Genomic DNA, 27,440 nt, shown 5'->3' on the forward strand with positions numbered 1-27,440 from the left:
TATAGATAAGCTTTCTTGAATTTCTATTAGCTAAAAAATAGTTTTTTTCTTGAACGTTTTATGCTGCGAGTTTATTTTAAAAAGAAAGAGTAAAAACGGCTTACTTGGTCTTTACCAAGTTATATGAAAAAGTAGTTTTACGGTCAACTACCGTAGACTTCTATTGGTTAAAAATGCTTTTTTTGCGTGTGAATTTAATATTACAAGTTTTTTATAAAGATTTTTGGTCATTATAAAATAAGTATTCAAGCGTGTTATAATATTTTTGGGGGAGGAAAAAAAGCATTTCTTGCGAGGTTGGTGCCGCAAGTTTATTGAAACAAGTTGAAATACTCTTGTCGTTTTTTATGTTTACGTTGGTTGCATAGTGAGTACCTATATTGTGATAAAAAAAACAAAACAGGCTTTCTTGACTAATGCAACGTTAATGCGTGTTTTTCAAGTTTTGTGTGAAGAAATTCTTCAGTTTCTATTGGTTTAAAAAAAAAAGTTTTTTCTTGTAAGTTCTATGAGTTTTCTTAAAAGGGTAAAAATAGCTTTCTTTGATTGTCATATCATAACAAAGTTTGGATTTATAATATAGGTATTAAAGCGTGACAGTTCTCTTATAGAGAGGGAGACGAACAGTTGGTGTAAAAATAAATAAAATATAAATAAATAAGGAAAAAATAAAATAAGAAATGGATGTATCTGAACTGCGGGTAAAATGGCAGTCTCGTGGAATAGGATCATCATGTGGTGCTGTATTGTTTCGCTCTGTAAGTTTATATGTGGAAAGAATGAGTCTGTTGGATCGGAAAAATGTTGTGAAAAACTGGTAAGAATGGGCTAAAAAGCAGAGAAAGGTTGGAAGTCTGCCTGACTGGGACATGGAGATGCCTGAAGAAGATATTCTTAAAGAAACTGTGAAAAACATTACCATAGAACTGGAAGTCTTTAGGGGGAAAAGAACAAGCATGTTGTTTAGTGATTAGTGATTTTTCATGTGGACAACCAGGTCACTGGAGTAATGAATGTCCTTTCTACCCACAGATCCCAGCATATTACAAATCTCTTAAAATAAAAAGGGGATGTAGTCATTACATTACATTTTTTAGTAGTCATGCAGGACCACAGTTCCGCAAGCCGAGTAGAAGGGGCCGGCATCACCTGCCCCTACCTGATATGAATCCTCAGCCCTCATCAAACCAGTGATAGCAGAAAGAAAAGCTAAAAATGACAGATTAATAATAAGCAAGACAAAGGAATTCAATTTTATGGCCATTACTAACTGAATGTGTTAAGTTGTGTAATTACAGGACGGGAGATGTTTTAAATCAGCTGCACAGAGGCTGAAGCGAGTTGTGTTGTGAGGACAGTTAAAACAAAGGACACGGACCCCTGCTGAGATTCCACAGGTGGTAAACAATTCAACATGAGCCGTGGTGCAGCGGGGGTGATGATGTCAGGCTCATGGAGGAAGTCACTCCTGTGTCCATCAGTTGTAAGTTGTAGGTAAGGAGAGGAATTTTGAGTAGAAGTGGAGGTGTGAATCAGTTGCTGAAATGGTCGGTTAAGAAAGGTCTGTGGATAAGTAATGATAAAAACATTTGGTCAAAAGGAAAGATGTTTTTCGGGGCAAGACGGTGATGCACAGAGGATTCTAGTTGGCTTTGAAAGAAAATTGCATTACAAAGCCCATGAGATATGTTTTTTATCAGGAATTAGCTAATTACAGAAGTTAAATTTATCAATGAAAGTGAAAATGGTTACTATTGCATCCTTACTGTACAATGCTTGACAATCTCATTTAAAAGGCATGGTTCTGACAGAGAAGTCTTAGCAACATAAATAAATAGTGGTGACATTCATTTGAAAAATAAAAACTTAAAAGGTTTCATATAAAATAGACGTAGGTTTTAATTGAATGGTAAAGGAATGATTTCCAAAGTTCAGCACAGGTGAGGTCAGACAACATAACACCCCAGTTTCAATTCTGCAGAAATAAAAGTTGTATGTTTATCTTGTATTTAACGAATATGTCTAGTTCTCCTTTGCAGTTGAGACAAAGAAAGCCTTAAAAATGACCTAACAAAGGTCATGGAGGATCCGGGTTTAAATTTGCATTCAGGTGGAGATACCTGGAATAGGACACAGCAGGTGGTGGCACCAACACCAGTGCAGAACAGTCACACCACCATAAGAAGGAAACCTGGTAAAATAACATCTTAAGACTCTCACAGGGTTCCACAAGAAGGACTACAGCAGAGACGGTGTAGTTAAACAGGGGGAGTTGGATCAAGGTGATCTATGAGATGATCAGACAACAGTAGCCCAAAGGACAGGTAACATAAAAAGATGTTATGTGTCCTCGAGGGGAGGTTGATGTATGAATGGAATGAGCAATGAATGAACAGTATTGATGAAAGTGATGTTCCTAATTTGGGGATTCCTGGTATTATGTCCTAATGGGGGACACCTCGGGTAAATCAAAGCGAAAAAGAAAAGAAAAATGAAAAGAGAAGCAAACAAACACTAAGAATGAACTTAAAACTTAAACTACACTAACAATAAGAATTAACTCATTTTAAAACTAAAACTGAACTAGATGTAAAATAAACTAAAGAAGAAATAAAATATATATTAAAATTAGAAATAAAAAAATATATAAACATTTTTAATAGAACAAATATGGAAATAATAAAAATACAAAATAAACACGAACAACAAAACCAACGGGGTAAAAGAAGATGTATTGTCGTCGGCTCATACTGCCAGATAACAGGCTTGAGGGCAGTGGACGTGTGTTTAACTCTCTTCAATCAGGGTCAAAATCAGTGGAGGATATAAAAAATCAAGTCAAGGGAACGCAGGACTTTCTGAACTGGATGAGTAGACGCACTCAAAAGAGAAGTATCATCAAACACCTTCCCCTATCAGAAGAAACAAGCGGATAAGTACATGGGGAAATTACCCAATTCTATTACATTAATTTAAAAAAATTGTTTTGGTCAGAGCTACTCCTGAATGAAGGTTATTTGTGTGTAGGTTCAAGAAGATGGACTCGGAGAAGATCGAAGAAGACAGATTTCTGGGATCGGTTTTTTTCTTTGCACGCCTGGAATCGGGACATGGACGAAGAGGACTAGATGACGAAGAAGAACAGTCACACCGACTATTGAAGATGAAGAACAATCAGACCGACTGCAGATGATGATGATGATAACGATAATGCTGATGGACTGGACTACTGAGAAACATGATGAAAGAATGATGAAAGACCACTTCTGAATAAGGCCAAACCTTGTGTCAACATTTAAAAAAAATATTAATATTGCAGACAAATGATTATACTTTCGGTTATACATATAGCGTGTGCGGGTACATGATAATAATATGTTGTGGGGAAGATGATAATATTAGATAAAAAACTATAAAATGTTGCTGCGGAACAACCATTGATTTAGAAAATTGGACTTTTTTGTTTATGATGTGACCTATAAAGGCCACGTCAACAGGGGGAGTTGTTAGATTAAAAATGATTATACACTATACGTATACACCATACTTAAATGAATGCTAAAAGATAAACAAAATATAAAGTATAAATTACTAGCTTCATCTAAGAGCTTAAACTCTCAAGGCAAGCTTGGAACAGACGTAGAGTCATGACAACGGTTATTTAAACGTCTGTTTGTCTGCCCTTTTCACACCTTGGGTCGTGGATCAAAAGAATGAAGCAGGGACACAAATGTTGTTTTTTTTTAACGTGAAAAAAAAGAAAATAGTGCCAAAAATTATCAAGTTAAAAGTACATAAAGGATCCACAAGTCAACACTGTAGTTTAAACATACATGTTTAGGGTAGAAATACAGATAAGAAGTTACCAAACGAGGCTCTTACATCTCACACATGAACGACAAACTCCCACTACATGTCATATCGTTCCATTTCCTGACCGACTGCAACAGTTCCGCACAGTCCTCGTCAAACTCGTTGTTGGGCTCCCCGCTCGCCCAGTGGGTCCCTCCGTCCAGAGGTCGGCCGTCCACCCACTTCCACTTGGCCTCCTTGTGTCTGTCCGACAAACCGATCCAGATCCGCTGGTAGAACTTTGACACAAAGTCGTTCTCCTCCTCGGAGTCGATCACCACCATGTGCATGTTCAGATTCTTGCACGCTTTTTTACTCATCAGCCAGGTTTTGCGAACGCCTGGCGGCGAGATGTAGTAGCAGCTGTTTTGGAATTGGACCGTTTTATCCGGACAAACTCTGACTAAAAGGAATAGATTAAAGGTTAAAACAAAATTTAAAATCAATAATTAAATAAAACAAAAAACATTCCAAGGCATTGTTTAGTTCTCATTGAAGGATCCACTGGCATCAACCTTAAACCTAGGAGCTCACCAGCAGGGGGCGCTGTCATCCAAACATTTTGTAAACAGTACTTGAGGACGTGAAACAGCCAATATGTTATTGTCACACTAATGGCTACATTAAAAAAGATTTCTCAAGTAGCTTATTACTGGTTTGACTTTGTGAAAAACAATCAAATTAAGAAGATAAATTAACATTTGTAAGGAAATGACAACTTTACTGTAATCAATCACCTAGATTTAACACACATTTCAAATAGTCACTTGATTAACTGATAATCTTACATATTTAATTCATATTAAATAATCCTATTCTTGCATTGCATTCACTTAAACTAAACTCAGGTTCACAACTCAAAGGCCGAGGTCACAAAGCCTTGCACACACAGAAAGATTCAACAATCCCAGATTCCAGGACGTCTGGACACCTGTTTGAGAATTCACTCTGAAGGACACAAGTCGCTGGGAACAGATTCTTGAAAACAACAACTTTTGGTAAATTTCCACTACGATCACGTGCGACCGGCCATCTTAGAATCAAATGTTTACAGTTACTGACCAATCCTACATTCACATTTGACTAGAGGCGTTAACCTGAATATTCTACTATAAAGATCCACCATTTTGTCTGATCTTTGCGTTCTGGCATTCGAAGACGTCTGCGATAGATCTCTCTGCTTGCTAGCGCCCGTGTTCACGTAAGTTTGTCTCTGACTTTTGCATAATTCACTAAACGAGCATTTTTCTTAAACTCATCCATGTGTCTGTCCTTCATTCCATCACCACGTACGAGGCTGGGGAGGGGTCGCTTCATGGAAACACAAAAACCCCTAACAACTTGGTGCCGTGACCCTTGGCGTGGACTGATGGTTTGAAGGCCTTTTCGATTCCGAGACGAACTCTGAGCTGATTGTTCTCCAGGCAACCAGGCCATGGCACTATACCTTACTTCAAGAATCAGGTGAGAAAGATTTTATCTTATTTTCTACATAGATTTTATAATCTATAATCTAAAATTAAGTTTATATTTGGTTAGGAAAAGATTACATATATATTTTATATTAGTTTTGGTTGCCTGGACGAATAAACGTAAGTCTCTGGTTCTGTCACAAATTTAGATTATATTTTTTAATAGTGCTTTCTTAAAGCTGATGCTCGTTTTTGAGGTATTGCATTGTCTGTTGCTGTTTGTTGTTGTATTAAGTGTAGACGACATTATCGTGTCCCGGGAAGAAGAAGCATCGTTGAAAAAAGGAAAAAAACGTTGATTAGAATTTAAGTTGAATTGATAGGCAGAGGAGACGGTTACACGACCTGGTAACCCTTGGGAATTCTGAGTAGGGGTGGAATATAACCGGTTCCCTCTACGGGGCATCTGACGTTTTTCCAGATTCCTAAACTAGTTAGGATGCTTGGCCAATGGGTGATTATAGTAGACGTACTTTTTCAGTAAGCCAAGTAGCTATCATTAATTTGGGGATGTGTGGGATTTGAGCGGGTCTCTCCCAATATCCTGGTCTGAAGACTCTGCCAGCCGGTGTGTAGGCCAGTTAGATCTCATTGTGTTTCTGTGTCGAGGGGCTCCACAGGTATTTGGCAGTATAGTTAGGGCTAGTTAATTTTTCCTAACAATCACGGTGATGGATAAAGTCTCATTGATGATTAGTTTAGAGTTAGTTCGACGGGGGTTGAAATAGAATGGATGAGTTGAGCGGTCTCCTATCCAGGGTGTTTTGAAACTGATTACGGATCGAGAGGCTCTCCAATCTGATTTCGACACTTTAGACACGACAGGCTGGTCAAGAGTCTCGTTCCACGTAGCATAGTGTGTCTCTCTGACCTGTTTTGGTAAAATACTGTTGTCGTCGTATTGTCATGACATATTGTTCTGTTAAAATTGTCTGTGTCTGTATGTTTGTATCTTTTGAATAATTTTTTCTCGCTGCAGTACTTGTTAAAATTATCATTCATTTGTGTGAGATCTCTGACTTTCTGTGACTCAGCTGAGAGTCCAGGTTCGTGTGTCTTTGGACACTATCTCTTGCTGATAAGAACTGCTGCTTGGCAGACTTGTCTCTTTAGCTGCTGCAAGTACGAATGAGCTCCGAAAGAGTTTTTCCTTGTTGGTGGGAGTGGTTTCGCTTGGAGGTTGAACTTTTAAGACTTCCTTCTTTTCCTCACCGACCCTCCCGTTGTATTCATGTCTTCTTTAAACACACATTCTTACGTCATCTTGAATTCTATTCACTATTGGGTTTGATTACTTAATTGAGGTATATATGAATATATACAGTTAATTACTGGTATAATTGGTTTAAGAAGAAAAACAAACCAACTCACATTTCAATTTTCTCCTTCTTCTGCTGTGTTCAATAACAATAACACAATTGACATTGATTGTTGGCACACTGTTGTATGTATTAATGATCTTGATCATCCTCTCTTCATATTTCACATTGTCAATTGATCAACTCACAATTGGTCACATTGAGTGTAACTTGGTTGTTTTGTGTTGCTAATACTGCTTATCTAAAACAAGTGTGTCACTGACTGCTTGCACGTGTGTACGTTTGTTGATATCTAGTTCCTGTTTTCTCTTCTTCTACTCTCAATTTCTGATCTTTGGTGTTGTATTTGCTATGCTGCCCCCTGCTGGTTTTCTCTTTGCTTGATCCTTAATTGACTTTTGTTCTGACTCAATTGGTTTAATTATTTAATTATTAATTAACTGAATCAATTGCAGTTTATTTTGTTTTTTTAATTTTTCAATTATTACTCTAAATACATTTTATTATTTTAACAATAAGTTAAATGTACTACTGTTTTATTATTTTTAGTAAATTAGGGATTGGATTTTTATCTTTTTAATTATTGGAGGAATATTAAGTTAGATGTTGTATTTTGTCTTTAGACTGTCACTCTTATTCCTCTTTGTCAATTGTGCTAAATATATATGCAACTAATTAGAACGTTAAATAAATAAAAATAAATACTTAGTTGTTAATTGACAATTGTTTTGACTTGAATAATTGTAATTGATTAGTATACAGTACATTTGATTAGATCTAATTGAATTTATTATTTTCAAATCATTCCATTTTATTTTTATTTTTTTTATTTTTTATTATTAATATCGTGGTTTACTATTTGTTTTATTTTTATTATTATCTCGGATTTTATAATGGATTTTAATTAGTTAATTGAAGTTTTGGTTCTTAATTTAGATTTTTAAATTCTTCATCTTTTATATTTTCATTTAATTTTTTTTTTGATAATCGCTTCTTTACTTATTATTATTTCTAGCATTATTATTAATATTATTAATATAATTATTAATTTGTTCTATTCATTTATTGACCTCCTCTTTTTTAAGACAAAAGTAACTTTTACTACAGGTGACAAGTTAAAGCTCCTGACAGGGAAGAAAATAAGAAACTTTAAACTCTGTTTTTTAATTTAATGGTCAATTTTATGAGTAGGTTACTCACATCAATGATTTCTGAGAATTCATAATAAATAAAATAGTTAAACAAAGTACTCTTATTGAGCTCTTGAGCTAGCTTGATACAGCTAATTAAGATACAAATTAAAGACTTGAAAGAGCTTCTCTAAAAAATAGAGAAGATGATAGTTGATGATAGTTCTAGGCTCCTATCATAGCTCCCTATTGGCCACTGGCTGGAGTGCATGGGTGTGGCAGGAGAAGAGGACGAGGGGATGGAAACAAACAAAGAATGTTGGTCAACAATGGCGCATCTTTGGCTTTTACTCCAGGAACTTTGGTCCAGTTCCCTATTGGTGACACCTACAATTGAAGCAATTTTCCTGAGCTGAACAAACAAGAACTCAACCTCAACAACTCTCCACCAAGAATGAACTTCTGCTCCAGAGAGGGAGGCAGCTGTACTGGTTCAACATGATTGAACATCTGATTTCCCTGATCTTGAAAAGACTTTTGAGACTTCATTCCTATGATCCACCTTTGGACCCCCCACACAGCACTAAGAACTATGTCTGGGATGATGATGAACGTGATTATGAAGACAAATGGCACGATCTGGTCACAAACATGAACTTGACTCTTGTCTGCGGTGACATTTTTGTGGGTCCTGATGGTGTGGCTGCTGAACTAACAAACGAACAAGGTGTTCTCTAGGCTCTCTCTGACACTTCTGTCCCTCGCGTTGCTCTGCTGTGGTTGCTGGTGGAGAAGCTATGGCCCTGAGACACATGATTAAGAAATGCAAAGTTGTTTGCGATTTGACGAAAAAAAACATACAAATCTAGCCTGTTAGAGACATGATATCTTAAGATGTAACAGTAAAAAATTAATCCCAGAATAACATACTCTGATTGCTCCACTCACAGCTATGATGAAAGCAGCCATAAGAAAACAAAACGAAAACGTGTGTGGTCGACTGATGCAGAATTTTATTTAAACTAATTAAAAGTGACTCTGTCTAGAGCTGCTGACTTGTCACCTCCAGAAACTAGACTATAGAGACTAGACAATAAAGAATATACTATAGAGACTAGACTATACTATACTAAACCACTCCATCTTGATGTGAGTGAAATGTATGATATTGTTCTTTTGGAATTAGACGAAAATGGTAAAAATAGAGACTAAATACTGTAGGAGGAAAGGTCAAAGAAAAAATAATAGATTAAGAGATACATTAAAAGAAACACTGAGAAAAATAAATATGGCATTCTTCTCTCTAGTTGCATAAACCAAACACCTATAGACCAAGAGGAAATCTCATTGAAGTGAATATTAATTAAAGAAACTAGTTAAGATAAGCAAAATAGTAATCTAGAATAGATACTGTATTTCTGTTGTGGGTAAATAATCAAAGAGGTCTGACTCACACCTGATCTAATTAACTATAACATTCATAAACAGATTTGAACTCACACAACAATCTCAGACATTCACATAGATATTACAAATAACACACTGATCTCAGAGATAAACAAACAAACACATGACTTAAATTTTAAATTGAATAAGATAAAAAAAAGTGTCTCTGCTACAACCTGCTCCCTGTGTGTGTGTGTGTGTGTGTGTGTGTGTGTGTGTGTGTGTGTGTGTGTGTGTGTGTGTGTGTGTGTGTGTGTGTGTGTGTGTGTGTGTGTGTGTGTGTGTGTGTGTGTGTGTGTGTGTGTGTGTGTGTGTGTGTGTGTGAGAGAATGAAAGAATTCTCTCGAACACCCGCCTCTGTTTCTCTCTTCACCATGAAGTCAAAACATACTGATAATTTGAACTCTCTGCTAACTTCAAGGTTTATTCAAATAAAACACATGACAAACTTTAACAGACATCCACAGATCAAAGTTATGAATACACAACTCATGACACACACACAATATCCTCATCACCACCTGAATAGATGCATAACTGACCTTCTCATAACTTCTGATCATTCTTATCCTGTTAGAGGTGGTGTTGAGAAGCCCTCCAGTGAGGGAGAAATAAGAAGCCACCGTCCACTGCAGACTTTTAAATATATCAAAAGATCTCCTTCTTAGAAGGTGTACAAGAAACATGAGCCAACATGAGTAAAGCTAAAAACTTGACTAGCATACTTTTAAATATATATATGAACAAATGTAGTTTTAGGAAACTACTCTTTGGACATGTGGTGAAATAGTTAAGATGTGTAAATAATCAAACACAAGAAATCATGATTTGCGAAAAATACAACTTCCCTACAACTAATAAGACTTTACTTAGCTAAAAGAAGGTACATATTGGTGTTATATATTTAAAAGGACAATCAAATGGGCTGGAAAATTTCCAAACATTGGAGAAGTTTCAAAGAACAGAAAACATATTGTTATGATTAAACATATTTTCGAATTAATCATTTTAAGAACATGCATTTTTTTAATAAATTAAAATAGAATACTTTTATCTACATCAATAGCAGCCAATGATACAATAGACAATATGAAAAGTGAAACTTGAAATTAAAAATAATTAAATTGATTTATTGAAAAAGTTCAATAAGAAATGGAAATATGTTTCTAAAGCTGCTTCTAACGTTCTAAGACAACTATAAACATTAAACAAAATATTAAGCAGGGAAAAGAATTGACTTTGAAAAATATAAGACCCATCAGAAAAAATTGAATAAATAAACGGATGCAGAAATGGTCACTTTTTTATTTTGATATTATCGATTTACTTTAGCAATAGACTTTCAAACCAAATCTAAGAGGAATAATAAAGATTAAACAAAGCTTAGAATATTTTTGTATCTAATAATGTCATATAATTGAATACATTTATTCATAAATAAATTTAAGAGAGTTAATATAAAGAGTATTATGATTAATTAAATGATTTGACAATAGATTTGGATATAAAGTTATTCAAGAAAACATTTTTTAAATACAAATAAATAAGGTTGTTTATTTGTCCCTCAGGGGGAGGACTTAGATAGATACTTAGCTGGATAATAGGTTTGTTACGTGTTTGGTGATTCTTGTTGCACGGTTCTGTCGATCAACACTGCTGAAGGGAGCTCTGTCCAGATTGCATTCAATTAGTTTAAATTTTTGGTGTAGAAAACAGCTCGAGAATAAGGTACGACTGTGTTTGACTATCTCTCTGACTTAGGTAGTAAATAGGAAGGGGTTAATTTTGTCTGCATGAAGTAGTATGAGTCCATTCTAAATAAAAAGCATGATTTAAAGATGTATTGTTTCTCATTTGTCCAAAGAATGCGATGCTGTTCATGTCTTTCCTATGTTGCAGGACGAGCTCAATGATGCACTGTTGACGGGGAGTACGTCAACAACACCTCACACGAAGAGCCCACATCCAAGTCGCCGAAAACGGGGCTGCTGCTTTCTTTTTACCTCGTTAAAGAGGTTTTTCAAAGCAGTGGATACTGGCTCCATATCAATATATATTTTAACAAAATCTCTACTTCAAAATAGACTTATTAGATTTGAGTTAGTTATTGTGAATATGTTTTTTGATGATTTGGCATTCTATTACTTCAGTTTTAATTCATAGCATAATTTGGAATTATTATTATTATTAATTTTTTTTTTTTGGATTTTTTCTTTTTTTTGTGATTTGAGAGAAATGCTCATAATGTGTAATTGTTTCCATTAAATGAATCTGTGTTTCCTCTGTTGCTTTCTCACCATATGTAATCTTTGTGTGGCAGTATACGGATGATAGTTTGGCATGTTTAGTTTATAATCAGATTCGCGATCATTATTTTGAAATCAGACTTGTCTTTGTTTTATTGCATCATTAGTTCATGATGCAATCAGGGGGAGTGTAAGGAAATGACAACTTTACTGTAATCAATCACCTAGATTTAACACACATTTCAAATAGTCACTTGATTAACTGATAATCTTACATATTTAATTCATATTAAATAATCCTATTCTTGCATTGCATTCACTTAAACTAAACTCAGGTTCACAACTCAAAGGCCGAGGTCACAAAGCCTTGCACACACAGAAAGATTCAACAATCCCAGATTCCAGGACGTCTGGACACCTGTTTGAGAATTCACTCTGAAGGACACAAGTCGCTGGGAACAGATTCTTGAAAACAACAACTTTTGGTAAATTTCCACTACGATCACGTGCGACCGGCCATCTTAGAATCAAATGTTTACAGTTACTGACCAATCCTACATTCACATTTGACTAGAGGCGTTAACCTGAATATTCTACTATAAAGATCCACCATTTTGTCTGATCTTTGCGTTCTGGCATTCGAAGACGTCTGCGATAGATCTCTCTGCTTGCTAGCGCCCGTGTTCACGTAAGTTTGTCTCTGACTTTTGCATAATTCACTAAACGAGCATTTTTCTTAAACTCATCCATGTGTCTGTCCTTCATTCCATCACCACGTACGAGGCTGGGGAGGGGTCGCTTCATGGAAACACAAAAACCCCTAACACATTAAATATGGATTTAAAGATCGACCGTGACAACAGCCGTACTTTAAAATATCAAGATCACATGCGAATGATGAAGAATCTCAAATCAAGAACTTATTTACTTGTTCTGATGTTCAAGATCAACTTGTGGTCGAACGTTTCTCCTCCTGATACTTACGATCACGTGACTGACGGAGAAATACTTTTGTAAACTGCCTTTGAAAAGTAGGATTTAAGTTAAAGAGCAAACATTTTGATGGTTGTTACCTTAAATCATTCCTCAAATTTTCAAAGAGAAACAACATTGAATATTAATGTATTATTTATATTAATTTTAGGCCTTAAAATATGAATGGCTAAATATATGGATCGTTTTAAGTAATGTTATTAAATAAATAAATATATTGAATGAGAAGGACTATGATGTATTTATTTTTTAACATTATGAATCTGCCTTTTTTCAATGCTTTAGAAAAAAAATTTATATGGGGATGATTTGATTTTTTCTTTTCTTTTGTTATTTCACACAAAACTCGATAATAATATATACTTTCTACTTACTATTTATCAATTAGTTTTTAAATCCCTCCACATCATATTTTAAGTAAACTGCACCAGAAAAAGGGACTTGTGTGAATATTGTAATTCTTGTATATTTGTGTATTAACAAGTCTTTAAAATTTAGAATTATATTTCAACTGAATAGTATTTTATTCAATTTTTTTTGTGTGCTCTTGCTTATTGTATTTGGTTCCCCTTATGCTGCTGTGAACTAATCCAATCTAAATAAACATACATACAATCTCTGGATAATATTTTAACACAAATCCAAAAGTAATTTTATGAAGTCCAAAAAGTAGATAAAAGTTCATGTTGTTGACCTTTAAAGATGCCAGTGTTTGAGACGAGATAAGCAACAGAGATTATTCAACAATTACAAAGAGGTAACAGTGAAACTGATGTTAAAGGAAAACAACAGTTAAATTAAGAATAGGTTAAGTGTGTTACTGAAACATTTTTGAAGGTTCAAGACGTCTTACTTGGATAAACGATCCTTGTCACGTTGTCCTCCCTCTTCATTCTCTCTATCTCTTCACTCATGTTGTGGTTTCTCTCCATCATCTCGATCCTCTCGGCCGTGAGAGCTTCTCTGTCCTGTTTCAGTTGATCCCGCTCGGCCTCGCAGACGACCTTCTCCCCCCTGAGGGCGTCACGCTCTGGTTTGAGAACATCTCGTTCCGCTCTCAGGCAGTCTCGTTCGGCGGCGACGACGTCTCGCTCGGCTCTGAGGGCGTCACGCTCTGGTTTGAGAACGTCCCTCAGGGTGTCCTTCTCTTTATCCAGCGTGTGGACCTTGCTCTGGAGCTGGATCCACTGCAAGGTCAGGTTCTCAGACTTGGTGTTGTCACCTGCTGCCGCCCTGGTGTGAGTGCTGCTCAATCTTGAGCCTGGAGTTGATGAGGAACTCAGGATCAGGATCACCACCAGAAGAAAGAGAACCAGCACCGACCAAACGGCAGCAGGTCTCACACTCCGCTCTGACAAAACATAAATCAAACTAAGAAAATAAAAAGAATTAAGTCTTTTAAAAAAATGAAGACCTACCTGAAATGCTGCGCCTCTTCTGATTCTTCCAGTGACCATCGCTGTCAATCAAGTCCAAGCCGCTGTATCCCATCTCGCCTGCTTTGCTGTCGAAGCTCACGGACATGTTGAGACTAACTTTCTCTTCCTCAAACCTACTTTAGGTTTCAGTGTGTGTGTGTGTGTGTTTGTGTGAGAGTGTGTGTGTGTGTGTGTCGTAATGCTTAACTGCGGGGGTTGGGCTTTTCTCTCAAGTCGAAATCTGTTTTTCTCTTATAGATGGATAAGATGACATATCAAGTATTATTAATAATTTGTTTAATGCAGCCTACAGGGGTCACAAACCAGTGTCTTTATGAGCCGGTCCTAAGCCCTGGATAAATGCAGAGGGTTGTGTCAGGAAGGGCATTAAACATAAAATCTGTGCCAAAACAAAACATGTGAATCATAACCATGACTTCCATACCTGATCGGTTGAGGCCCGGGTCAACAACAACCGCCATTGGTGCCGATAACTTACTGGGCAACAACGGAAATTGGGCTACTGTGGGTCGAAGTCGAAGAAGGAGAGGGGGAAGGCGGGTTCAGAAAAAGAGAGAAAATAGGACATGCATGAGTCTGGGACTGAGAGTTGGGACTTCGAATATTTGGACAATGACGGGAAAAGCTAGAGAGTTGGTTGACATGGTGCCGAGAAGGAAGGTGAATATACTGTGTGTCTGGAATGAGGTAAATGAAGTGTTGCAGAATATCCTTAGAGGTGAGAGAGTGGTAATCGGTGCAGACTTCAATTGACATGTTGTGCAGGAAATAGAGGTGATGAAGAAGTGATGGGGAAGTTTGGAATCCAGGACTGGAACACAGAGGGACAGATGGTCGTAGACTTTGCAAAAACAATGGAAATGGCTCTAGTGAATACTTTTTTTCAGAAGAGGAATGAACATAGGGTAACTTATAGGAGCGGAGGTAGGAGCACACAGGTAGACCACATATTGTAAAGAAGATGTAATCTGAAGGAGATCAGTGACTGCAAAGTAGTGGTGGGTGAGAGTGTAGCAAGTCAGAATAGGATGGTGCTCTGCAGGATGAATCTGGTGACAAGGAAGAAAAAGAGGACAAAGGCAGAACAAAGGACATAGTGGTAGAAGCTGAAAAGAGAGGATTGTTCTATGGTTTTCAGGGAGAACTGAGAAAGAATCTGGGTGGTCAGGGAGAGCTCCTAGATGGCTGGACAACTACATCTAATGTAATCAGGGAGACAGGTAGGAAAGTACTTGGTGTGTCACCCAGGTGGGAAAGTGGAGAAGGAGACTTGGTGGTGGAATGGGGAAGTGCAGGAGAATATAAAGAGAAAGAGGTTAGCAAAGACAAAAGTGGGACACTGAGAAGACTGAAGAGAGCAGACAGGAGTACAGGGAGATGAAGGACAGGGTGAAGGTAGAGGTGGCAAAGGCCAAACAAAGGGGTTATGATGACTTGTATGCCAGGTTGGAAAGTAAGGAGGGAGAGAATGATTTATACAGAGAGAGATGGAGATGGGAAAGACGTGCAGCAGGTTTGGGTGATTAAGGGTGGAGAGGGACATGTATTAACAGGTGCCACAGACTTAATAGGAAGATGGAAAGAGTACTTTAAAGATCTAATGAATGAGAAAAATGAATGGGAAAATGAGGTGACCACTGTGAACCATTATGTTGCAAGGATTAGTAAAGGTGAAGTGATGAATGCATTGAAGAGGATGAAGAATGAAAAGGAAGTTGGTCCTGATGATCTACCTATGGAGGTATGGAAGTGTCGAGGAGAGGAAGCAGTAGAGTTTCTGGTGAGGAGATGCCTGAGGAATGGAGAACAAGTGAAATGGTGCCCATCTTTAAGAAAAAGGGAGATGTTCAGAATTGCAGTAACTATAGAGGAATAAAGTTGATGAGCCATACAATGAAGTTGTGGACTATGATGTTTGCAGATGACATTGTGATCGATGGTGGGAGCAGAGACCAGGTGGAGGAGAAGTTGAAGAGGCGGAGATATGCTTTAGAAAAGAGAAGGAGAAGGTAAGCCGTAGCAAGACAGAATACATGTGTGTGAATGAGAAGAACCCAAGTGGAACCATGAGGCTATCGGGAGTGAAGATGAAAACGGTAGAGGATTTTAAGTATTTAGGGTCAACAGCCTAGAGTAGTGGAGATTGGGGAAAAGAGGTGAAGAAACAGTTTAAGCTGGATGGAATGGGTGGAGAAAAGTGTCAGGGTTAATGTGTGATAAAAGAGTATAAGCCAGAATGAAAGGAAAGATACACTAGACAGTGGTGAGACCAGTCATGATCTATGGTCTAGAGACAGTGGCACTGAGGAAAAGGCATGAAGTTTGAGGTGGCAGAGATGCAGATGTTGAGGTTCTCTCTGGGAGGGACGAAGGTGGATAGAATCAGGAATTAGTCAATCAGAGGAACAGCACATGTCAGATGTTTTGGAGATGAGGTGAGAGAGGCTAGAATGAGATGGTTTGGTCATGTACAGAGGAGGGACTGTGAGTCTATTGGTAGAAGGATGCTGGGGTTGGAATTGCTAGGCAGGCGGTCTAGAGGACTACCAAAGAGAAGGTTTATGGATGTAGTGAAAGAGGACATGAGGTTGGTCGGGGGAAGAGAAAGGGATACAGAGAAAAGGGTAGGATGGAGGAGGTTGATTCGCTGTGGCGACCCCTGATGGGAGCAGCCGAAAGGGAAAAGAAGATTGATAATAATTCATTAGGAGGAAGATACGACACAAATAAATGTAAAGATAGGGTGTTGTAATTGACAAAGACACTCCCTACTGCAGCACTGCAGACAACTGCCAAGAAACTGTTTCCTTCAACTGAGAAAAATCTCTAAACTTAGGAAAATGGTGTCACCACACGATCTGGAGCTAATAATACATGTGTTTCTGCCTTTTTGTTTATACTATTGCAACAGTTTATTTTAGTGTGTAAACAAGAAGGATCTGTCTCACCTGCAGTTAATACAAAACTCTGCAGCGAGAATTCTGACCCGCTCTAGTAGAAGAACTCACATTTCCCCTGATCCTTAAAACTCTTCACTGGCTGCCAGTTTCTTTCACGATCATTTTAAAATTCTGGTTCTTACTTTCAGATCTTTGCAGCCTCCTCGGAAATGGTTGGATCAATGTTAACAACATCGTCTTGATCGTAAACACAAATTCTTGCTTGTGCTGCACTTAAATTCTTCATCGTCTCCAACTGTAGGATTTTTCTCCTTTTTTCTTCTAGAGAAGCTTGTAAAGCTAAATTTTCTTCTTCAATTTTTGCTTTTATCCTTGCTTCCTCATCTTCTCGCTCTGAAAGGCGCTTCCTTGCTGCAACCTCTACGTCAATTATCTTCCTTCTTGCTTCTGCTTTTCAACGCTGCACTTCCAATTGTTCTCTTTCTTGTTCTTGCAACACTTTTAGAACAGCTTCCGCTGCAGCTTCTTGTCGCCTGATGGAAAACACGTTGGTTTACTCTGAAGGGCCTTTGAGGATGGAAGACACAGAAGTTGACATGCAGGAGCTTGAGCTAAAGAGATAGTTAACTTCTGGCCAGTCTTGCTCCTCTTCTGAAATCTTTCCATCAGGTCGACACAAGTTTTTTTCTTGATGAATTTTGAAAACTCCGTCATACATTTGTTTGATACCTGCAACAAGTAATATCACTCAATACATCACAAGATGGGGTTTCATCTCGTGTTAGGATTTGCTTGGATTATTTACCTTGTGTCGTCCGTTTCTTGTGGTTATAATGTGATCTTTGTTGGAGAGCTTTTAATGTTTTTAGCCTGCATTTCCTTTCCCTTTTCGGTGAGAGTTCTTGTTCTTTGACTTCTCATTAGATTCCGTTCTTCCTCTTGGGTTTCAGCAAGGGACATCTTCATTTTTCTACAGATACAACAGTGAGATTCTCTTGCTGACATATTTAGATAATTTGCTGACTAACTACTGAAACTGAAAAACATGCTAAATGCACTTAAAAACACACAAATGAGAGTTGATTAATTAGTTCTAAAATGATAGATAGATAGATAGATAGATAGATAGATAGATAGATAGATAGATAGATAGATAGATAGATAGATAGATAGATAGATAGATAGATAGATAGATAGATAGATAGATAGATAGATAGATAGATAGATAGATAGATAGATAGATAGATAGATAGATAGATAGATAGATAGATAGATAGATAGATAGATAGATAGATAGATAGATAGATAGATCGATAGATCGATAGATGGATAGATAGATAGATAGATAGATAGATAGATAGATAGATAGATAGATAGATAGATAGATAGATAGATAGATAGATAGATAGATAGATAGATGGATAGATGGATAGATGGATAGATAGATAGATAGATAGATAGATAGATAGATAGATAGATAGATAGATAGATAGATAGATAGATAGATAGATAGATAGATAGATAGATAGATAGATAGATAGATAGATAGATAGATAGATAGATAGATAGATAGATAGATAGATCGATCGATCTCCTTGGAGAAATTCACGGTTCAGCAGCTCCAGAAAATGTTACAAAGAGATAGAACACAGAGGCATGCATCAAAAATGTAGCGTTCTCTTACTTAACGTCTAAATACCTCAATATGGTATTAATATAACTGGTTTGATCACAAGTTACGATTCAAAACAGGAATAAATTGAAATCAATGTCTGTTGCAATTACTGCGACAATGAAGCTTGTTTAACGTCTCTGTTAGTGAAATGTCGTTTCCTGCTCAGCTGTCCGTCCTCGGGAGGAGAGGGGATGAGACCCAAAGCTGCTTTGAATTAAACTTGCTCTATAGAAACCCTTATAACAACCTTTATCTGTTTAGTGCAACAGCGAGCTCTAGTGGCAGAACGATGCACGATCTTGAAATGTAAGCAAATGAACCCACGTGTCGTCTCAGGGTCAAGGTGGCCCGCAAACAAATGTGTTTGTGGTATCCCTTGTGTTGTCTCTGAGTCAAGGTGAACGACCACAACCACTGCATATGCATTTGACCTTGACCCTGAGATAACACAAGGGTTAAGTGGATCTTGTTCTGACTTTTTCTTTTGAAAATGTCCTTCAGTTATCATATGTTATATCTTTACATTTTTGTTCATTTACCCATTTTTATTGATTTGTTTATTTCATATTTAAAGTATATACTTAAGTTTCAAGTCCTCGTGAGGATTTTTCTTAGAACATTGCACTTGTGTGTGTGTCTGTCACCGTCTTCATCGTAGCAGTTACGTGGTCAGGCGGGTTCGCAGGATCAGATAATGTATCTTAAATCTCAAATGATTGACAGAAACATTTTCAGCTAAACTAATGAGGAGCATAGATTTTGTTCAGCAGGTCATCCTTTCAGCACAATTCTGTCAATGTTGAGAAAAATATTTATATATTTCCTTGCAATAAAAAATATATTTTAGAAATTATTTGGACTTTTCTACACATTCAAAGCATCAAAGTCATGTTTATTATTTTATTTTCAGTGTCTTTTTTATCGACAATAATAATAATAATATTCAGCTGGACTAATGGCCAAAAATGAAACACTTCCTGATTTTAGAGGAAATGTAAGTTTCGCTGAGAGTTTCAAAAATGTGTCACGCAATAAGTTGCATAAACGTAACTACTAGAATATAGAAATCCATTCATGAATTTAAAAAATGTTCATGTATATATATATATATATATATAAATATATATATATATATATATCAACATTTCTAATTGTTTACTTCAGTGTTTGTAGATTCAAGCCCAGCCCTGAGGCTGAGTGTATTATTTTCTGCAAAAACACAATCACACATCTTAAACTTCTTCAAGCGACAGCTTGTTTTGTGGGTGGAACCCCAGAGTTAGTGCCCACGAAACACACAAAGCGTCAGTGACATTCAACAGTGACATGGGAGACAATAGTATGGACCTGATGGAAAGTGAAGCTTGGAACAAAAGCAGGAAGAGTTTAGGTGAGAAAACACATTAAAACCATTAAACAGTAGATTGTTCATTTGTTTAATTTGTTGTGTTGTTGTTCTGGTCCAGGATGGTGGAGGAGACCTGCCGCAGTGTGCATGGGGTTGCTGGTTCTAATCCTACTTATTGTGATTCTAATCTTAGTTGCAAGAGGTGAGTTTTGTGAAATATTTATAACGAATATTGTTAATTGTTTTCTTTATTTTGATTCAAAATGTGTTCTCCAGGTCCTGGAGCCAACGACTCTCACAGCACCTCCCTGATACCAACAAGTCCGAACAAGTGTGAGAACCTGACACACCAGTGGATGCAGCTGCAGACCAGCTACAAAACACTGTCAGAAAAAAACATCCAGCTGCAGAGCAACTTCTACACGCTCGACAAGGAGAAAGACGCCCTCAGAGCCGAGCGAGATGTGGCCAGTGTGGATCGAGACTCCCTCAGAGCAGAGCTCGACGTCCTCAAACCAGACAGAGACGCCCTGGAAAGCGAACGGGACTCCCTGAGAAATGAGACGGACGCCCTCAAGAACGAGAGAGACGTCCTGGCCGTGGATCGGGAGTTCCTCCGACTAGAACGAGATGCCCTCAAACCTGAAAGAGACACCCTGAAAAAGGAGCGGGATGCACTGAACGGTGAGAAGGACGCCCTCGTCACAGAGCGTGATGGACTCAAGGATGAGCAGGACGTCATCAAACCTGAGAGGGACGCCCTGAAGAAGGAACTGGACCTGCTTAAAGTGGAGCAGAGCGGACTCAGAGTTGAGAAGGATACGTTGATGGAAAGTACAAACAACTTGACCGTGATGACGGAAGGGCTGCAGAAGAAATACAACACTTTGTTGGAAAGCACGAACCTGACCTTAGACGCCACGCGTAAGTCAATCTGAATATGTCGTGTTGAAGTGTCGTAAGAAGGTTAAGGATTAAAGATCATCACATCAAATGTTATCATTTATATCACTTTGATTATAAAGTTAAAAATGGGGCAGATTTATAAAAATAATTAATTCATACAATTTTACAAAAAAAAAATCAAAATTTACAGTCAAACCACAAAAAATCCATTAAAGATTAAACGACAAAAAATAATTCAAATTTGTCATATATTGGTCCTCCCGAAGTCCAAGACCAGCTCCTTGGTCTTTGAGCAAGTGGTTCCTCTCACTCCAGTCCACAAGGTCACGTATCAGACTCCTATACTCGTCTTCGCTGTTGTCCCTGATGCATCCAACAATGGCAGTGTTGTCAGCATACTTCTGGACGAGACTCAGCTCTGAGTTGTAGCAGAAGTCTGAAGTGTAGATGGGGAAGAGGAGAGGGGCCAGTACTGTCCCCTGAGGTGCTCCTGTACTGCACACCACAGTGTCAGACGTGATGTCCTTCAGCCTGACATACTGTGGTCAATCAGTAAGATTGAATATATAAGCCACGTCCAGTGTCCATCAGAGGCGACGAGGTGGAGATAGTTGAATAGAATAGAATAGAATAGAATAGAATAGAAAAGCTTTATTCATCCCCAGAGGGGAAACACACTTTCACAACAGCGCAGTTGGAAGAAAATAAAGTGCAAGGAAAAAGAAATAATAAAAGACATAATACAAAATAAAATAAAAACGATCTTAAAAATATACAAATTATTTACAAAATTAGAAATTGACACTATTAACAAAATAAAATAGAAATAAAAAACGGAAAAAAATAAAATAAAAAACACACGAGAAGAAAAACACACTACGGATTAGCATCAGGATATTTAAAGTAGAGAGTTAAATATCCTGACACCAGTTGGGATGAAGGACCTTCTATAACGCTCCGTCCTACACTGGGGGTGCCTGAGCCTGCCACTGAAGGAGCTGGCCAGCTCCTCCACGGTCAGGTGCAGTGGGTGAAGAGCGTTGTCCCTGATGGAGGATAGTCTGGAGAGTGTCCTCCTCTCTCCCACCTCCTCCACCGAGTCCAGCGAGCGGCCCAGGACAGAGCCGGCCCTCGTGACCAGCCTGTTCAGTCTCTTCCTGTCCCGGTCCGTGCTGCCTGCTCCCCAGCAGACCACAGCGTAGTGGATAGCAGAGGCTACCACAGAGTCATAAACGGTCCTTAAAAGTGGTCTGCACACTCCGAAGGACCTCAGTCTCCCCAGGAGGTGGAGGCGACTTCGGCCCTTCTTGTACACGGCGTTGATGTGTGTGGACCAGTTCAGTTTATTGTTGAGGTGAACCCCCAGGTATTTGAAGCTGTCCACCAGCTCAATGTCCGAGCCCTGGATGCTCACCGGTTGATGTGGTGGGGACTTTTTCCTGAAGTCAATCACCATCTCCCTTGTCTTACCGGTGTTTAAGCAAAGGTAGTTGCTCTCACACCAGTCAACAAAGTCCTTGATGACTGACCTGTACTCCAGCTCGCCCCCCCCAGACACGCAGCCCACAATGGCCGAGTCGTCAGAAAACTTCTGGAGGTGACAGCTGCTGGAGTCATAGGTAAAGTCCGCCGTGTAGAGGGAAAAAAGGAAAGGTGACAGCACTGTCCCTTGAGGCACCCCGGTGCTGCAGATGGTCACCTCAGACCTGCAGTCCTGCAGCCTCACATACTGCGGCCTGTTGGTGAGGTAGTCCATCGTCCATGCTGCCAGCTGTGTCCCAACTCCTGCGTCCTCCATCTTCTTCCTTAGCAGCGCCGGCTGGCGATGAAAACTATAAGTACCTTGGCGTGTGGCTGGACAGTAAACTGGATTGGTCCTGCAACACAGATCATGTATATAAGAAAGTTCAGAGTAGACTGTACTTTCTGAGGAGGCTTCGATCATTTAACATCTGCAAGAAGCTCCTCATGTCTGTGGTGGCCAGTGTCATGTTCTATGCTGTGGTGTGTTGGGGTGGAAATGTGTCCAAGAGGAGTGTCAACAGGTTGGACAGGTTGATCAGGAGGGCTGGCTCTGTGGTTGGAATGAAGCTGGACTCACTGGTGACAGTTGCTGAGAGGAGATCATTGAACAAACTACTGTCCATCATGGATGATGACAGTCATCCTCTGAACACTGTCATCCGTGAGCAGAGAAGCAGAATGAGTGCACGAATGCTCCTACCCAGGTGCAAAACAAATAGACTCAGGGACTCATTCATCCCTCGGGCTATTAAAAAGTACAATTCTGAGTTCGGGGGCAGGAGTGGAGTGAGAGTATCTGGATGTTCTGTTCTGTTAGTCTTTGTATCCTTTGTCTTTGTTGTTTTTCTTTGACCTATGTTTTTAACTTTTAGACTTAGATTGTGTAATGGTGTTCTTTCTCTTTATTTCTCTTGTTCTTATTTTATTTTGATTTATTTTTGATTTTTTTTATAAAAAATTGCTGTATGTATTGGCTATTGGAAAAAAACAATTTCCCGAAGGAGACCTCCTGAGGGATCAATAACGTTTTACCTTACCTTACCTTACCTTATGTTCCAAATAAACTGAGAGACTTCCCAGCATGTGGCCCATTCTCCAGAAGAATTGACCTATGGTGGCCCCCCAACCAGTTGAGTTTAAAACCCTTGATATAGAGACTTTCAATAAGAAAGAAAGAAAGAAAGAAAGAAAGAAAGAAAGAAAGAAAGAAAGAAAGAAAGAAAGAAAGAAAGAAAGAAAGAAAGAAAGAAAGAAAGAAAGAAAGAAAGAAAGAAAGAAAGAAAGAAAGAAAGGAATTTGATGGAAGACGGACACAAAGAAAATTTGATTGGACTTCATTAATCACTCTGCAGATCTCCTTCCTGAAATCGGATGTTCAGTTCACAGCAGACGTTAGTCTCATAAAACAAGAACAAAGAGCAAATAAAAAAAATGTGCAATGGGATGACAAAGTGCAAATATAAAGAGCATAGATCAAAGGAAATAACACAAATAACAAGATACAAAGATGGAAGTTCACTAAACTTGAGGTGCCAAGACTTCACCTCAGGGATCTGATGTCTTCATACAGTGAGATATGGTGGAAACAGCCAGATCTGATTACATCAAGAAACTGATAGCAGCAAATCCCAAAGTGTTGTTTGACACGATCAATACTCATGCCTGTCTTCTGTGAAGCTGACAGCAATGCATTTGTAAGACACAGCAGAAAAAACACTTAACAGATCATTTGAAATAGCAATAAGACAAGGTATGGCATATACGTATAGTATATAATAATTTTTAATCAAACACATTGTTTAGATTTTTCATTGACAAAATTAAATTGATCAAAGAGAAAATATCTCCCTCTTTGTGTGGAACCCCTGCTTACACTCAGCCTGTCTCCTCCTTGTGGTCTTCCTTCAGTGTTGTATCTCTAGCTGATATTTCGGCACTAGTGAACAAGATGAAACCCTCCTCTTGCTCAGATGACGTCCTACCTTGTAGGCTTTGTATCAAAGTATTTGATGTAATTGACTCCTGGGTTACCGATATAGTGAACCTCTCCCTTTCCAAAGGGTTTCCCAATGCATTTAAACATGCCATTGTGGAGCCTTTGCTTAAAAAGCCAGGCTTAGACCCGACTGACCTTCATTTTTAGGCCTATTTCTAAGCTCTCTTTCTTGTCCAAGATCTTGGAGAAGGTGGTGTCTGAGCTGCTGTATTTGTTCCTGGATCACAGTGACATTTATGAGAAGTTTTAGTCTGGCTTCCACAAACATCACTCTACAGAGACAGCCTTACTGAAAGTGTCCAGTGACATCATGATGTCGGCTGATTCCGGTAAATACACTGTTCTAGTTTTTTGGATCCATCCTCAGCCTTTAACAAAGTTGATCACCAGATCAAGATGAAGTGGGGGCTATGCTTTGGAACGATCTTCCTCTCTCTTTGCGTTTTAAGACATGTTAAGACAATTTTATTTGTGCAGGCTTTTCCTTGATTTTCTGGAACTCCTGTGTTGTTCTCAGTATTATGTTGACCTTATAAGTATATATTGAGTTTTATTGTTTATTGTTGATTGTTAAGTGCTCTATAAATATAAATTACTGACTTAGTTACTTACTCACTCCATCTGCTTCTCTGTTCACTGATGACAGTGTTCAATGATGGACAGTAATTTGTCCAGAGATCTCTGAAACAGTCAGCCCCTTGTGTGATTAAGTTTGACTATCCTGGTCTTAGGTTAAGATGTTTTCCCGGATCATTAATTGTTATTGGTTGGTGTTGTTGGACATGTTTTACATGTTGTTACGTAACTACAAGGCCCTGGGAGTTCTGTTTTTTACAAATAGAAGTTTGCTCTTTTAGTTTTTAATTCTTATCTGTAGCCATTCACTTTTGTATAAGTTGCTTTTTAAAGAAGAGGGTCAGCTACTCCTGAGTCTGATACCATGGTTATCTGCCAACACAAGTCACCGACGTTGACCTATGTAGACTCCTACTGGGTCTCAGTCCCAGAGTGACTCCACTTTTAGAGACTTCTATGAGTCAATCTCAACTCAATCAAATGAGACTAATATTCTTGTTGATATAATGACCTATTAAGATGAAAAACTCTGTATTTGCACCACAGAACGAACATGTCCCTACGGCTGGATTGCATTCCGGAGCAAGTGCTACTACATCTCCAAGGAAAGGGACAACACAGGTCGGATCTTCGCTAAGAGAGACTGCGAGAGCCGCAAAGGTCACCTGGTGGTGATCAACTCCTCGGAGGAGAACGACTTCATCTCCAGGTTCTACGACCAGACCTGGATCGGCTTGTCGGATATAGAGGAGGAGGGGAAGTGGATGTGGGCCAACGGGGTGGATTTCGCGGGCGAGGGATTCTGGTCGGTCCACGAGCCGAACAACGCTAACAACAGGGAGGACTGTGTGGTAGTTCTCCGTAAAACCAGGAAGTGGGACGATGTTCCATGTAGTAATATGTATCCTTATGTCTGTGAGAAGTAGACGTGATAGAAATGTCAGAATAAAATCCACTGTTGATCTTTTGTCAGATTTTTTTTAGAACCCTTGTGTTATCTCAGGGTCATAGTGACCCAGATGCCCGAAAACAAAATAAGTTTGTGGTACCCCTTGTGTTGTCTTTGGTCAAGGTGAACAACCTCCACCACTGAATATGAATTTGTGGAAGAGGAAATAAGGATTTTGTGCACGCCCGCTTTGCTGTTGATTCTGTTGAGACTGACTTTCTCTTCCCAAAACGTGATGCAACACTTTAATAACGAGCCAAGTAAGTAAGTAAGTAAAGTTTATTTGTAAAGTGCAAAAGACAAAACAATTTCCCGAAAGAGATCTCCTGAGGGATCAATAAAGTTCTATTTATCTATCAAGACCAGGGTCACAAAGCGCTAAACAATAAAAAAAAAATACACAGTTAAACTATATACTATAAAAGATCAAGACAACATAAGACAAACACAGGAGTCCCAGAAAATCAGGGAAAAGCGCAAATAAGAATGTCTTAAGATGTTTCTTGAAGGAGTCAGTAGATCATCAAACACAGAGATGGTTCCAAAGCTTAGGAGCAACAGACTGATTCAGATTTCTCTCCTCTGGTCCTGAAGCGTGTTCAGGAACCATCAGTAGATTCTGATCCACAGACCTCAGAGCCCAAGCTGGGGTGTAAGTCTGGATCAGATCACTGTTGGAAGGTCTGACCATAAATAGATCTGAAAGTAAGAACCAGAATTTTAAAATGGATCCTGAAATAAACTGGCAGCCAGTGAAGAGTTTTAAGGATCGGAGAAATGTGAGTTCTTCTACTAGAGCGGCTCAGAATTCTCAGAGTTTTGTATCAACTGCAGGTGAGACGGATCCTTCTTGTTTAGACACAAGTTGTTTAAAAGACTTAATTATTTTTATTTTCTTAGATTGATTCATGTTTTGTCAGAGCGGAGTGTGAGACCTGCTGCCGTTTGTTCGGTGCTCCTGGTTCTCTTTCTTCTCGTGGTGATCTTGATCCTGATCCTGATCCTGAGTTCCTCATTGGCAGCAGGTGACAACACCAAGTGTGAGAACCTGACCTTGCAGTGGATCCAGGTCCAAAGCAAGGTCCACACACTGGATAAAGAGAAGGATGTCCTGAGAGCTGAGCGAGACGTGGTCGCCGCCGATCGAGACATTCTCAACCAGAGCGTGACGCCCTCAGGGGGGAGAAGGTCGTCTGCGAGGCCGAGCGGGATCAACTGAAACAGGACAGAGAAGCTCTCACGACTGAGAGGATCGAGATGATGGAGAGAAACCACAACAGGAGTGAAGAGATAGAGAGAATGAAGAGGGAGGACAACTTGACGAGAAACTTTTATCCAAGTAAGACGTCTTGAACCTTCAAAAATGTTGCAGTAACACACTTAACCTATTCTTATTTAAACTATTGTTTTCCTTTAACATCATTTTCAGTGTTACCTGTTTTTTAATTGTTAAATAATCTCTGTTGCTTATCTCGTCTCAGATAAGTATAAATTACTAGCTTCATCTAAGAGATTAAACGTTTGAATACACATTCACAATCAACATTTCCCTCAGACTGACACACTGTTTTCAAGACAAGCTTGGAACAGAATTAGAAACATGACACAGATTATTTAAAGGTCTGTTTGTCTGCCCTTTTCAACCTTGGATCGTGGATCAAAAGAACGA

General features: G+C 38.6%; 2 protein-coding genes and 1 pseudogene across 2 annotated transcripts; 2 read left to right on the forward strand and 1 right to left on the reverse strand.

Annotated features, from left to right (window-relative positions):
* Positions 1–3,429: 3,429 nt before the first annotated feature.
* Positions 3,430–13,982, reverse strand: LOC148062848 (uncharacterized). Its single transcript, XM_087779027.1, has 3 exons — positions 13,877–13,982; positions 13,312–13,809; positions 3,430–4,255 (listed from the first exon to the last, which is right to left on the reverse strand). Exons 1-3 carry the CDS (start codon positions 13,980–13,982, stop codon positions 3,879–3,881), a joined length of 981 nt encoding a protein of 326 aa, XP_087635153.1. The 3' UTR covers positions 3,430–3,878.
* Positions 13,983–14,925: 943 nt separating this feature from the next.
* On the forward strand, positions 14,926–16,560 carry LOC148062849 (uncharacterized; annotated as a pseudogene).
* A 3,203-nt stretch (positions 16,561–19,763) lies between these two features.
* LOC148062850 (uncharacterized) lies at positions 19,764–26,990 on the forward strand. Its single transcript, XM_087812381.1, has 5 exons — positions 19,764–19,862; positions 19,939–20,022; positions 20,097–20,744; positions 25,369–25,713; positions 26,794–26,990. Exons 1-5 carry the CDS (start codon positions 19,799–19,801, stop codon positions 26,988–26,990), a joined length of 1,338 nt encoding a protein of 445 aa, XP_087668507.1. The 5' UTR covers positions 19,764–19,798.
* The last annotated feature ends 450 nt before the right edge of the window (positions 26,991–27,440 follow it).

Source organism: Callionymus lyra, chromosome 17 (genome assembly GCF_982586985.1).
Source record: "Callionymus lyra chromosome 17, fCalLyr1.hap1.1, whole genome shotgun sequence".
NCBI lineage: Eukaryota > Metazoa > Chordata > Actinopteri > Syngnathiformes > Callionymidae > Callionymus > Callionymus lyra.